We start from the raw sequence: 14625 nt of genomic DNA, 5'->3' as shown, positions 1-14625 counted from the left end.
ACGTAAGGATTTTTTACAAATCGGAAAGAAAAAAAAACTACTTTCTTAGATCAAATTATTATTTCGTTTACCACAATGACCATTTTTTATTATTATGTTTGTTATGTTTAGGTTCTAGAATGATCGATAAGACTCTCACGTCGCGATTGATCTAAAGAAATCTATAGCCAGTGGTTGTCAACACTTTAAGCATAACAAAATGTGACCCGATTTCAATGAAAATGATTCACTTATGTAAAAGTACATACGACGTTTTTGTGAAAAATCTGTACGTGATGGAGAAAAATGAATATCATTTTCCGATTCAGTGTACAGGAATTACTGTAGAACATGTAAAAATTTCAAGACAATAAAACCATTGCAGACCTATGTTATTTTATGGCTCTGTTAATGTGGAAGAATGATAATGTGTTGTTTCAACATTAATGGTAAACTGGCATAATTTTACTTCTAAAAATAGAGGGATTGTTTGTTGGTTTTAAAGCGATTTGTTACGTTCTAATAAGACAGTTCTTCTGAATAAATGGCACTAAAGTTAATTTTTAGATTTCTCTTTCTCTCTTAGATCAGCCGAATAACTGACTGTTAATATTTATTTACCCTAATAGTATGTTTGTTAACATTTCTTTACCCTAATAATATGGTTGTTAATATTTTTTTACCATAATAATATGTTTCTTAACATTTATTTACCCTAATAATGTGTTTGTTAACATTTCTTTACCCTAATAATGTGTTTGTTAACATTTCTTTCCCATAACAATATGGTCGTTAATATTGCTTTACCCTTATAATATGTTTGTTAACATAACTTTATTCATTACCAGAAGTGTTCCTCCGCCGATGTGTGTGAACCATCATCAAGAAAAATGGAAATCCACCATTCACTGACAGGCCTACTAGAAGTGGTTGTTATTGAAGACTGTCAATGTAGCTCTAACCCTTCGAGCTGTCAACGTGTCTCCAGCATGATGACGTTTTTTCACGAGACACCTTTTGAGTCGACAGTTGACGTAGGATCTTGTCAGGGGCAGTGTGGCGATGGTGAGTTCAATCCATTCTATGATTAAATAGGTATAATATATATTAGTGTCATGGATGTAAGAAACTAATGCCTGTAACAGGTTCTAAGTTAATTTAAATAGTTGTTTCTGGTGGCGAAAAACCGGTACAGATTCAAAGAAGGAAATGTTACTGAACCGCACCCTAACACTTGCCACAAAGGTAAGTATACATTTTACTAACATTCTCAAAATAGAAGCCCTAATGTTAAATGGCTAAGCTGAGTATATCTAGGTGCAATCGTTATCCAATATTCTTTTATTCAAAGTCATACTATTTATCACATCAAATGTAAGAATTCTAATTAATGAGAAAAATAGTTAAGCCAACAAGTTATTATCATACAGTAGTCAACATACTTAATTATATCTTGTGTGTATGCAATCTAGTTATTACGGAAGTAACTTATATGCACAAACATCCAAAACTTACAAATAATTTTAGTTATTTCTTCCTTCATTGTTATTGGAAGACATCATTGTTTGAAATGTAAATGGATAAGGCATCACCTATAAATGGTAATTTCTTATGGTATAACATCATTTGTGACGTTTCTTGCGTTAACATCATTTGTGGCGTTTCTTGCGTCGAGTAAATGAGCAAAGCTTTCCTATTTAAGAAATAATATGTTCTGTTTTACATGTGGTATCCTCTTGATCTAATTAGGAATGTATAAATTTGACCAAGATCAACGCACCATTTCAAAGAACCGTTTCTTAATCGAACTGCCATCTTTTGAAATTAAATGCTTTGCTAGTGAGATAATACAGTTTTTCGTTAGCAACTGTATATCGTTTAGACTTTTATCTTTGTGCCGAAAATTCTTGAACTTCTTTCTAAAGTATCTAAACCAAACTGGAATATTAGTTATATGGACGTTTAAATAATAAATTGTCAAAACTTACGTGTGTTGATTAACGCGTATATTTGTCGGCAGGATTACATTGATAAGGTTAAGTGTTGTAACTTCTAATTAAACAAAGAAAATAATAATAATAATAAAAGTATTTCTAATATCAGAACTTCCATTAGAAATAACGTAAGAATCCTGATGAAATTTGCAGGAGTCTATTTCATTGTGTGATCTCATTGTAATGTTATTTGCCAAAGATAGCGTGATTTTTTTCTTTCGTTATGCGCTTCTAGTGCTTTCTTTTAGATATTTCTATGTCTGGCAACATTGCCGATCCAGGTGTTAGTTTATCAGAAACTCTAGTAGAAGCCGCAGGCTAAATTAAGAGGACTTGAGTAATACATTTTCGCCACAACACGACACCTGCGTGCTGTGTTTTTTTTTCTGTGAAAAGTTTGTTTGTTTTCATGATAGAAGTAATTAAAATTTAGTTTCAACTGATAATGTCGTTTAGATAATGTTTCACTACCAGATGTGCATGGGTTATCACCACGTGTGTGACCAATGTTATCTCAATTTCTAGAAACCCGTAAGTGAGCAATTAAACACACGTGCAGGGTTCTCTGAAAAAGGAACCATTTATATAGATCCCATGTCATAAGAGAAGGAAACGCTTCTGTCGAGCTTTTCGTTTATATGTTTTGGTGGAAAGTTAAGATAGATAGCAATAGAAATGTCGGCTCAGAAAACATGTGACGTAGTAGTTACATTAGTTCATTCGTTTTAGTGACAATTGATGGTTTGAGATCGATCCTAGAATGTAGTAAGAACGATTATCCAGAAAGAATTTATTATAGGTTTTAAAACTCAAATAGTTAATGAAATTATATTCTAATGATTAATGAAAACATTAAGAATCTTTGCTATGATATGAGGTAAAATAACGTCAAATCATGCAATTTAAGTACTAAAGAATTGAATGTGTGTGGTATTGTATAGCATAACAATGTCCAAACAAAGTACGTAGTGAAAACGAAACGTAGCACATAAACATTTCCTTCCTGCTTATATTGCGTGTAAATCAGACAATTTATTAGTTGAAACGTTTTTTGATTTACAGATTTTAATTAAATCACGAATATTAGAAGAAAATAATCGTTGAAAAAGAAAGTATGGACAGAAAAACAAGCTTATTTGGGAAAATTGCGTGCATGATACACAGTGGTAAATATACAAGGAAAATACTTAAATACAGGGTACAGAATAGATGCAGTACAAAAAAACAGACCACTTAATACTGCATTAAAAGTATATATTTACAACTGCCAACATGTGATGAAGGATATGAAGCCAAAGTATCGAATCTATCGAATGATTACGATAAATAATCCCAAATGTAAAATTATTATATCATAAAAACTACTTGCTCTCGGGGATTGGGTAACTAAATTACAACATAAGAACATTGGGAATTATAAGTTTTATTCTGGAAAGTTTACATATGGTACGTGGTATTTAAGTGAATTTCAAATATCGTGTTCAATATGCTTTACGCTATTTCAATCAGCATATAAGGTTATCCCTAGGCGAAGATACTGCAAGCCTTATCTTTTATAGACAGTGCTCATTAATCCTCATAACATTCTGGATACTGATAACCATTTTATCACAATCACCAACTTCGTATTGTTGAAAAAAAGGATTGAGAACAGAACTAAAAGAAATGATAAGTTGCGAGAAAAGCGACTTGCATATGCAGTGTAGCATGGTGTTCAAACACCTTATACGATTTCCAAACTTTTCTTAAAAAATGTGTTATAATTGGTTAATGTTTTTCCTAGGACTAGTAAATTTTAAGATATAATAATTCTAAATATTATTTTAATAATCGCACTTGGGTTTACACAAATCATTAAAAGCATGATCTTCACAGTGTTCTGTAGAATTTCCAAAGTTAGTCATAAAATTACAACGGACCGTCATAGTTAGTAAAAGTTTTTCATCTTTTATATTTTGCTATACGCCTTCATAACTACTTATGATAAACACATCACTAATAGAGTAGCTTAAAACACAAGTGAAAAAATACACAGTGTAAAATACTTGACAACAATAATACAAATAGTCGTGTGATAATTATTGAAAACATTCAAAATCATAAAACTGTTATTAGTCTTTATATATATATACATGTATATGGAAGTTATTTTTTTAACTGATGTGACCCAACTCTGTTTTTTATTCATTATTGGTTAGTTTTAACATTTTAATTATTGTTTTTTCTTTAATAATATCATATATCTACACTAATGCTTGTAGCTCACTGATCTACATTAGAAAAATAAAATCATTATATTTATTTGTTTATGTTGTTAAACCCAAAATTGCACAATGAGCTATCTGTGCATTGCCCATCGTAGGAGTCGAACAACAGACTTAGCGTTATACGTCTTCAACCTTATCGCTGGGCAATCAAGGAACAATTAGATTTATAGAGATCTATGATCTACATAAGTTAGTCGCAAAACCCGTGGATGTGGTCTATACTAGATGATAATAAATTCGTAGAATGACATCTGTATCAGATTGTCGTTAAGCCTGAAAGATGTGGCTTATAATTGATAGTTCTTTATGATGGGAAGCTAGAGTTACACTAAACTTATTTTATAAATAATCACGAAATTTCCTTTTGAATTAAAGAGATATGAGGTAAACGTTTCAGCAGGATCAAGTGTGTGATCAGTTCGGATTACTATAAACAGAATGGGAGTGTTTATTAACCCATTATTAATTCTGCCCTGTACTCCTTCCTCGCCAACTCGGCTACTTGCATACACATGTCAATCTCTCAAGATTATCAACATACTAGAGTCGCTCTGCACTGCATCCCAAGTCAAAATAATGGACAAAAGTATAGTTGTTTGGCACATGTACCACAGCTAGATATAGGGTCATTGCTTATCTATAAATAAAAATATAATTGTATTTGCTTTAAGCCAATCCATTGTGAGAGACTAATGATATCCAAGCTTCTGCAGGATCTGATCTCTACTTGTCTACTTGTCCAGAACGAAGCGTATATCGTAGGAACTGCACATCACAGTGATCAAACTCTTCCATGCACCACTTCATAGAAGTCTACATTATAATAAATAATCTTTCATAATATGAATTTCGCTTCTGTGTTAATATGAAATGATAGAGCTTTGTCTGAATGCAATTAATTGACATTTATATACTACCATTGACATGGATCTTTAACTTTAGGGGACTACGCAAGCTATATATGACAGTTGATTATAAGATCACGTGCCAGAAAAACACCCCTCAAAAACTGTTAAAATTAATCCATCCCAGATATATCAAACGTGTTCTCAAATAAATTAAGATTTAAAAGAGGGAAGGCGCGATTGTCTCTGTGGCAAAGATAGGGATTTGTGAGCTGGAGCATGTTCGAATCCGTGCGATACCACAAAACTATTAACCCACACTTTAAGCTGTGTTATAAGATTAGCAATTAATTCCTTAGTATGTATGGTGGTTGGTAGGATGCTGATGACTGGTATCCTTCCTTCTGGTTAGTGGTTCAAAATTAGGGACGACGGCAGATAGCTTTAGTAGCTTTGCCATAAATACAAATTAAAGACAGGTTTAAATTTTGCTAAACAATGTACAATACTAATAAAAAATATTTTGAAGAATTTTCAGTTAATGGCCATTTTATAATATAATTAAAATAGGAGAATATTATGATTTTATATTATTCAAAAAACTTAAAAAGAAACTTAAGGTATGGCTAGGAAATCAAATAATGTAGTTTAGTTATCAAAGTTTGCATGGATCTATTTCATCTTTTAGTAACTATGGTTAAACGGTGGCAGAATTTTTAACACAAGCCTTCCTCCCTCCAATTATATAGTCATGTTGCAGCACATTTGTCAGTGCGCAGCCCGGGTAGAGTCATTTTATAAATATCAATATATGTAGGGCACCCACCATCGAAGTTTCTCACAGACAATGACATTAATTTCAACTCTTCTCTATAGTTTCTAAACAGATAGTGTATCATAGAGCCTTAATGTGGATGTATGGGTTACTTAAAATCTAAACACAGAGCTTTTGGGGGTGGGAGGATTTCGACGTACAATTTATATATCAAAATCTACACGTCATGACGAATATGTCATTCACTAATTACTTAGAAAGTAGAGATCTAATTTGTTGAATTAGGTCAAGTGTTCGGAAGTAAAAATGTATTGCAGAGTATTAAAAACTTTAATTAAAATAAAGTACAAGAACAACGCTTCGACCTTCTTAGGTCGTCTTCAGGTTAACAAAGACAGTTTGAAACTGACCGTTACTGGGTGCATGTCTTAGGGACACAGTGTGAACAAGTATGAGATTGTAGGGGTTTTCTTTGTTTATCTACTTAATATGTTGGTGTTTTCTATTGTTATGTTGTGTTTATTTGCTTTGCAGTGTTCAAAAACGTGGGAAGGTGTTTTTCTGTGTTCATTGAATCTGGTTTCCATTTTTCGGCTTGTTTCTCCGATATAGTAGTCGTGGCAGTTGTTGCATTGCATTTTATAAATGATGTTGTTGGTATGTTTGTCAGTGTAGTTATTGCATAGTATGGATTTTAGTTTTGTGCCCGGTTTTTGAATGAATTTAGTGTTTATTGGAATGTTATGTTTGTTGTAAGTTTTTTCCAAATGTCGATTATTTTATTACTAATATCGGGAATATACGACATGCAACAGTGCAGGGTTTTATAGTTAGTTGTTTCCTTGAATTTATTATTGTTTGTTTGCTGTTGACTGTGTAGTTGCCCTAGGTATGTGTGTATGATTTTTTCGAATGTTTCTGAAGGAAATTTATTGACGTTGAGGAAGCGTGTTTTAGTTGTTTGATTTCCTCGTTAATTTTATCGGATGAGCATAGTTTTGTGGCTGTGTTTATTTGGTTGTTTAATATGTTGCGTTTTTGTTTTGTTTCATGTGCTGAGTCCCAGGTAATGTATAGTCCAGTATGGGTGATTTTTCTGTGGATTTCTCTTTTGAATTGTGTATCGGTTCTCGTGACCTTGTTTTTGAGAAATGTTATTTATTTAGCTTTTTCGTATTCACGGGTGAACTTAATGTTGGGATGTTTGGAGTTAGTGTGGTTGAAAAAACTAAGTGTGTGTTCTGTAGATGTAAATCCAGCAAATGTATCGTCAACATATTTATACCAGTATAGTGGTGGGTGTAAGGCTGAATTGATCGCTTGAGATTCAATCTGTGTCATGAAAATGTCGGCTAGAATTGGTGACACAGGATTGTCCATACTTAAGCTATTTATTTGTATGTAATTTTAGTTGTTGAACATGAAATTAGTTTGGGTGGTAGTGAATTCTAGAAGAGTTGCTATTTGGTTGCTGTGGATGTGTATTAAAAGGTTAGGGTCTTGGATATAAAGTTCTAAAGCTATCTTACAGGCTTCAGTAGTTGGAAGATTACATCAAAACTGGCCATTAAGGCTTTATCGTTGAGTTGATCCATAATAGATTTAAAGTTAAAAGAGTCCTTAAAAAGGATCCTGCTGATGTTACATACATAGAAAATTCCCATGTTATGTATTTATCAAGGTTGTAGTTAAACGATTCATAGGTCGACATTATGGGTCGTTGTGGACAATTGAGTTTGTGAAGCTTGGGAGTGCCGTACAGTTGTGGTGTGCGGGAGTCAGCATTAAATAGGTAGGAATAAAGGTTTTGTGAGATTGTGTTAGTTTTTTCAATTTTGTTTAGTTGGTTTTCATGTGCTTTTGTTGGATTAGTGAGGGTTGGCTTAAATTTCTTTGTATCTGATAGAATGTCATTCATTTTATGAATGTACTCACTTGCCTTTATCTACCTTTACAGTTTAAATCTGACCGTTACTGGACACACGAGAGTGTGAACTGTCTTTGTTAACCTGAAGATGACCTAAGAAGGTCAAACGTTGTTCTTTTACTTTATTTCAATTAAAGTTTTTAATACCCATACCAACCGTCTCTGCTATACATAAAGCGTCTTTATTAGAACAGTATTTTTTTAAACCACTATCCATCACAGTTTGGTGACAAATAGCAGCCACACAGATCAGATTAAGGTTTAGTTGTCCATACTTTCAGAGAGTGATTAGATCTGGACTTTTTTTTTTAGTTCCAATTTAACCTTTAAGAAATTTATAGGCTAAATATATACAAGAGGATTTTCTTTTAGATAAGGATTATTCAATTTGTTACTTAATACGCTGGTCAAATTAAAAGTTAAGTTTAGTATAACACAGGCGCACAAGAATGCAATTAACACTTTAATAATTATTAAACATCAAGGAAAAAAAGTTACTTTATATATATATATATAATCTCGTCTTTTTAATAGTTTGAATTCTAAATTTTCAGTCAAGACCAAAGGTGGGATTCAAAACATTTTTATGATAGAAGCTGTTTCTAGAAACTAAGCATTAAGCACAACATTTAATGTAATGTGACTTAAGATGCTTTACAATTATTTATATATATGCTTACAAGTTTGCACATTTCAAAAATCATACTTTGGCAACGTTTATCATTCATATTTTTGTAGTATAACTTCAAATAAATAACATAGTGGGAAACCTATTTTTATTATTCAAGTGGTTTTGTTTTCTTTATCACAGATAAGATGTGACTGTGATAAATTCCCATAATAGTCTTAATTGAACGTGGTGTCTTTCAGTTTTGTTTTGTTTTTAAACAAAATTTTGGAAACAAAAGATAAATGATTACTTTAGGTAAGACTAGCATGCTTGATTTTACACGTTTTCATTGTTCAGACAAATCAACTGACTAATGTAACAACATATTACTTATACTGAGATTTTCTTTACTCCTAAACAAGATTATATTAATTTAAACGTGATCATTGTTAAAAATCAATAATATTTTTATCGCACATTTTAAGCTAAAAATAAATTGGATATTAGAGATAAGCCTTATGGAATCATCAACTTGAATTTGGATTATTCTTTATATAACGAATAATGTAACTATTTGATTAATCTTTTTATGGAATTAGCTTAATTTTACCGACAAGTATTCACATCATCTCTGAGTTATTTGTTTGTAAATATTAAGTTTAATTTTTATTTTTTGTTTATGTATGCGTCAGCGTGATATTTAAATTGTTTTTGCATAAACATGAATTACCTGTTTGGGTTAATTTTTATGCAGCCATGAACCAGAATTTTGGGTTGACTTTTATCTAAACTTTAAATTCGGATTAAGATTACTCTACATCCCAACACCCATTAGAAATTTTTGTGTAAACTTTAACTTGAGCTTTGTGTTACTCCTTTTCTTTTGTGACTGCACATTATGAGCTATATGTGCTGTGCCCACAACGGGTATTGAAACCTGGTTTTTGGCGTTATAAGCCTTCGGATTTGCCGTTGAGACGTTAGGGGAGGGGGCGACTTATGATGGTTAGTATATTTTTCTGATATTCAAATAAATGTGTTCATACTTTGAATAAAGTTCACAATTGATGTAAGGAACATACTAAAGGTTTTGAAATGTATTTACACGAAATGAGTTCATTACTAAGTGATATGTTTGTGCTCATTATAAAATTGCTATTTTGTTTATGAGCGATCAAACATTTTAAGCTCTTGAAATTGTAAAAAATTTAAAGATATCTAATATATTATTATTATTTTTTATTATTTATCATGTAAAGTTTATTACTTCTGCTCATAATGCACGTAGAAATCGTCTTAAATACATCCTCAAAGTATTTTGACTTGGTAGTTATTCCAAGGGTTCAAAGGTCGCATTTGTATACAACCCCATTCTTGATTTTTCAAATATGAGCAATGTTGATATTAAAAAAAAAAGGACTAGACATGCTAATCCTTGTTTTTGCTTTTATTTTGAATACTCGTCGTGGTTTCCATAAAATCAATATAGTTTCATGTGTAAAGAAAGTTAAATGAAAATAATGTATCACCAACAGCAAAAACAAATCATTACAATACTAATTATGGAAAAGACTGCAGAACCAAACGAAGGAACATCAAACAATATATGTCACCTTCTCAAGAAGAGGATAAAACAAACATAATAAACAACTTTATTTACCAGTACTTTTTACAAATTACGTTGGTTCTGAATGAATTAGGTACTCGGCTTAGACTCATAGAATTTGCGAAAAAAATCTTTTATTTTTCAGACAAAAACATTAGAAGTTCGCAAGATCTCGGTACTTAAATTAATTTTATATTGAATATTCTCTGATGTACATATTTTATTTTCACTCACACCCCGCAATATATAAATATATTTTTGAAAGTATAACAAAGCTATTGATAGATCTTACTGCCAAAGTAATACTCTTAAGTCAAAACAATTTCAACATAAGAATTGAAAAGGTGTGTATGTGTGTGGCTAAAAGATCCATACGAATTATTTTGCACACATCCATATTAATGAATACGGATTTTTTTGAGAAAATCAGCTCGATTTATTGAAGTATGATTCAACTTAATAATGTTTACAATATAAGTTTAAACCCATTGCCTTATGCATAAAGAAACAAACGCAAGTGAACGATCAACCACTGTTAAGGTTTATTAAATATCCTTTTGTCATATTGTTATTTTGCTTGCTTTCAACGAGTTCCAGAAAGCTAGTTAATTTCATCAAGGTTGATTAATGCCTATTATGCACGGACTTTATTTGGCTTAAATGAATTATTAATGCGATTAACATTAAGTTTCGATATTTAACCAACGACATTGTCAATGGATTGATATAAATTTTACCCCATGCCTTGTTAACACCACCTTATTTGCATGAGTAAACCAGTTTAACTGCTATCAAATAATATATCTAAGAACCCACTCAGCTGTGGAAGGTTAACTAAACAAGTGTATGTGAATGTATCACGCAAAACTTTAATCAGCGTGAATGATTTTGCCAAGAGCGATCAAATGAAAACCAAATCTAAGTATATAACAAAAGAAAATTCAATACATCTTATTATAAAAAAATATGATAATATTTTCCTTTCTCAATAGAATCTGAAACTCATTGTATAATAATTCATCATCCTTCATTACAATTCTTAACATGTGCAATGATTTGTTTCAAAAGCTGCTAAGGGGCATATATTTAATTTGGAAAAAAAAATGAAGAAATGAACGAAGCGTGTTACATATTCCTATATTGCGAAGATGTTATTTATTTTTCATTCAAATAAAATTAGTAAATTTTAATAGGTTAACTCAACAACTTATACCACATTGCTAAAAGTATTGGGGAGCACTCTTCAGCTGTTGCTTAGATCCGTCCTCTCTGACTTCTGTATATCAATGCCATGGTACACTACTCCATGAAGTTTATAACAGTCAGCAGCTGCTACAGTTAGCCAACAAGAGTCAAGATTTTACAAGGAGAGGAGTTTACTGGTAGTTTAAGAGAAATTACTGTTGGATACAACACTGATGAGAAACATTTAAACTTTCTTATTCATACCTATATATTATGAAAATAATATGCGGAAGAAATGTCAGCTTGTGCTCCTTAGTACAAGTGAGCTTTGATATGTTTTGTGAAATGAAAGATCTGTGTATCTGCCATTGCATCCATCATTCAAGAATTTAATGAGTGTTCAGACACATAGGCCAGCAAATCTATTGGGTGTCTGAAAATTCATGATGTATAACTTCACAGACATGCTGCAACCCATAAGCCACTCAAGACAAGCATGAATGCAAAGCGTCAGCTCACACGATGCTTGGAGTGAAGAACAATGTAAAACCATCATGCGAAGCAATTAGTCCTGATACTCAGTGATTGCGTCATATGTACGGGTCTAAGCTTAACAACAACATGGAAGTATTTTAGAAGTGACTATTCCACAAAGTGTGTAGAAAATGATTTGTCTCAGGGGCTAGTAATTAACGTCCAAACTGTGATTAACGCCAAAGATGGTTCCAAAACTCTATTGATTTGAGATCTAAGCTGCAAAACAGGACATCCTCTTTTTAAGGTAAACTATCCCAATATATTTGGCAATATAATGTTCATATTATAACAAAAAATAATAAACAATCATGTTTCAATAACTTCAGCAACGTACATCCGCATTTTATATTTTGAGACTCTCAATTTAATTATTTTGTGTTTTGTTCTCATAAGATCTGTTTTTACAGGAAAAGCTTGATAAAGGTGAACTTGCATAATGGGTTTTTTTCACGTCCGTTATTGAATCAGCTCAAAATGAGGTCTTAAAATTATAGGTAGTTCCATTGTAATGTGTTATCATATTATATAAATATAATAATTAATACAATCAGCGAAGTGTTTAGAATTTTCGCACAAAAATACACCATAATTTTAGATTAATAGACTGAATCTAGTTAAAGGTCTTCTTTTGTCAAATAATTGGCATTTCTTTTATGACCAAATACGCAGCAATAGGCCACGGACCTTCGGAATTGGATTTCGAGCACGCTAACCACTAAGCCATACTGGCTCCAAGAATATAGTACTCATCAAGTTTAGTGTTAACACTTATGTACAAGTAATCACGAGTTTCAGGTTGGTAACATTAACAGTAACATGAATATTTATTTGTTTCTAATGAGTCACCTAGTTTTACGTGTTTTATTTATTCACATTACAGTTTTATTTTGTTTTTACTTTAATAATATGTTACTTCGTTCTCAATATACCAAATTTGAATTCCACAGAAAGATAGATAAAAGCTGGAAAAACAATATAGAGTAAAGAAAGAAGTTGCCAAAAATACTCGAAGTGCTAAGTTAATATTATTTGATAACATAATTGGCTATTATATACTTTACAATCCGCATAAACAGAAATACTAGAAGATAGTATAAGTTTAACGTCAAAAACAAGTCACTGAATGACGATAAAGCTAGCAATGATTTGGTAATGTAGTAAAAGATAGCATAAAATATTTTAAAACGAAGTTTGAAATTTATTGGTTATTCGTCTGCTAGAAAAAAAAATCAAATTATGCAACAGATAATAAATAATTTTTAATATTTCAAAATCTATGATTCCTTTTAACATCAATATGTACACATCGTTTGGTTGTTAAATTGAATATTTATATGTAATCAAAGTGTCTAATATCTGCAATAAATCTATACATATACATTCCGACGTATGGATGATGTATTTCTTATGGTTAGCCGACAAATTTTCAAGTTGCAAATTATTTTCAAATAAGAAGCAATATCTTTATTATTAATACTTCGTTATTTTCTATCGTAGGATCAACATGTATACTTTTAGAGAGCAAAATAATGACAAGACAAAAATGTATTTTATGGATATATTAAAAACTATACAGATTAAAGCAAAATGATAAGAATCGTAATCTATCATATTTCTAAAACAATTTTCAATCACTGTAATTACATATGAACATTTAATGTGTATGAAATCAAGCAATATGCATATCTAACAATGTCATTTGGTTATTGTTGTTGAATTTCGCGCAAAACTACTAAAAGACTATTTGCACTAACCGTTCATAATTTTGAGGCGATAAACTAGAGACTACTCAGCTAGTCAACATCGCCCATCGCCAAACTCTCCAGCTACTTTTTACCATTACATAATGGAATTGGCCGTCATTTATGACACCCCCCCTGGTAAAAGGTGAGGACGTTCGGTGCTGAGTTTCGATCCCGCGACTCGTAAATTATAAGTTGGGTGCTCTAACGCCAGATCGTGCCATACCTCTGGCTTTTGGAAGTAGTATTTATGTATTTCTGAAAAGCTTTAAATTATACAAATGATAAGCTATGCGCACTTTGTGTTAATGTATACTTTTGTTCAGTTTAAAGTATAATTTTCAATAGATTCAATTACACCTGCCAGATATTTTTTTGTCATGTTGAAAGTTGTTGGAAAATTCGTAATTAAAATTCCTCAATTTAATCGTATTTTTAATAATTTTAGTGCAGGTTTGTTACAAGCTTACCCAGAACTTCTATCACAGTTGTTTGGATGTTTTAGAGCAAAGCCACATTGGGCTATCTGCTGTGTCCACCGCGGGGAAACGAGCCCCGGATTTTAGTGTTGTAAATCTGTAAACTTACCGCTGTCCTAACGGGGGACACTTCTATCATTCCGATTTTTCTGATAAACTAGAAGAGTACTTTTTAGGAAGAAAAGTCAATTTCAATATGTGAACAGGATCGTTAATTTATCTGCCAATGAGCATTGAAAATATTCTTAACTAATTACTTCGAATTCATGAATGAAAATATATTATTTAATAATACCCCACTGAAGTTTATATTGTAAAAACAATAACAAAGAAATATAGAAAGGCCTTAAATTATATCTAAATTAAGCAAATTAGTGGTCTCTAAAATTATCGCCGAAACCCATTTTCTTCTGAAAACAAAAATACATAAATATTTGAGCATTTTAATATTTAAGACGCAATTGGAGTTGAAAAGTGCAAAAACGAGAAAGAAAAAATCTACAGATATTGTATTTACCTTAGATCCAGCACAAATGTTGATTTTGCCTTTTTACACTCTGCTGTAGAGCTCTAGATTTCGGAGCTAGCAAGTTGGGTTCGAATCCGTGGATAACAAAAAATATTAAGCTTTATGAGGGGTTTAAATTCGATGACAAGGAACCCACTTTGAGACTAATAA

General features: G+C 31.6%; 1 protein-coding gene across 1 annotated transcript in view; it reads left to right on the top strand.

Annotated features, from left to right (window-relative positions):
* The window catches only part of LOC111088016, a 40461-nt gene that overhangs the window by 2391 nt on the left and 23445 nt on the right, over window positions 1-14625 (top strand). The window contains exon 4 of the mRNA XM_022396737.1: window positions 828-1044. Within this exon, the coding sequence (XP_022252445.1) occupies window positions 828-1044 (217 nt within the window). The remainder of the gene's footprint in view (window positions 1-827; window positions 1045-14625) is intronic.

This window comes from Limulus polyphemus, unplaced genomic scaffold, assembly GCF_000517525.1.
Source record: "Limulus polyphemus unplaced genomic scaffold, Limulus_polyphemus-2.1.2 Scaffold2993, whole genome shotgun sequence".
Lineage (NCBI taxonomy): Eukaryota > Metazoa > Arthropoda > Merostomata > Xiphosura > Limulidae > Limulus > Limulus polyphemus.
Note: the sequence above shows the minus strand (reverse complement) of the source record. Positions and strands in the feature narration are given on the sequence as shown.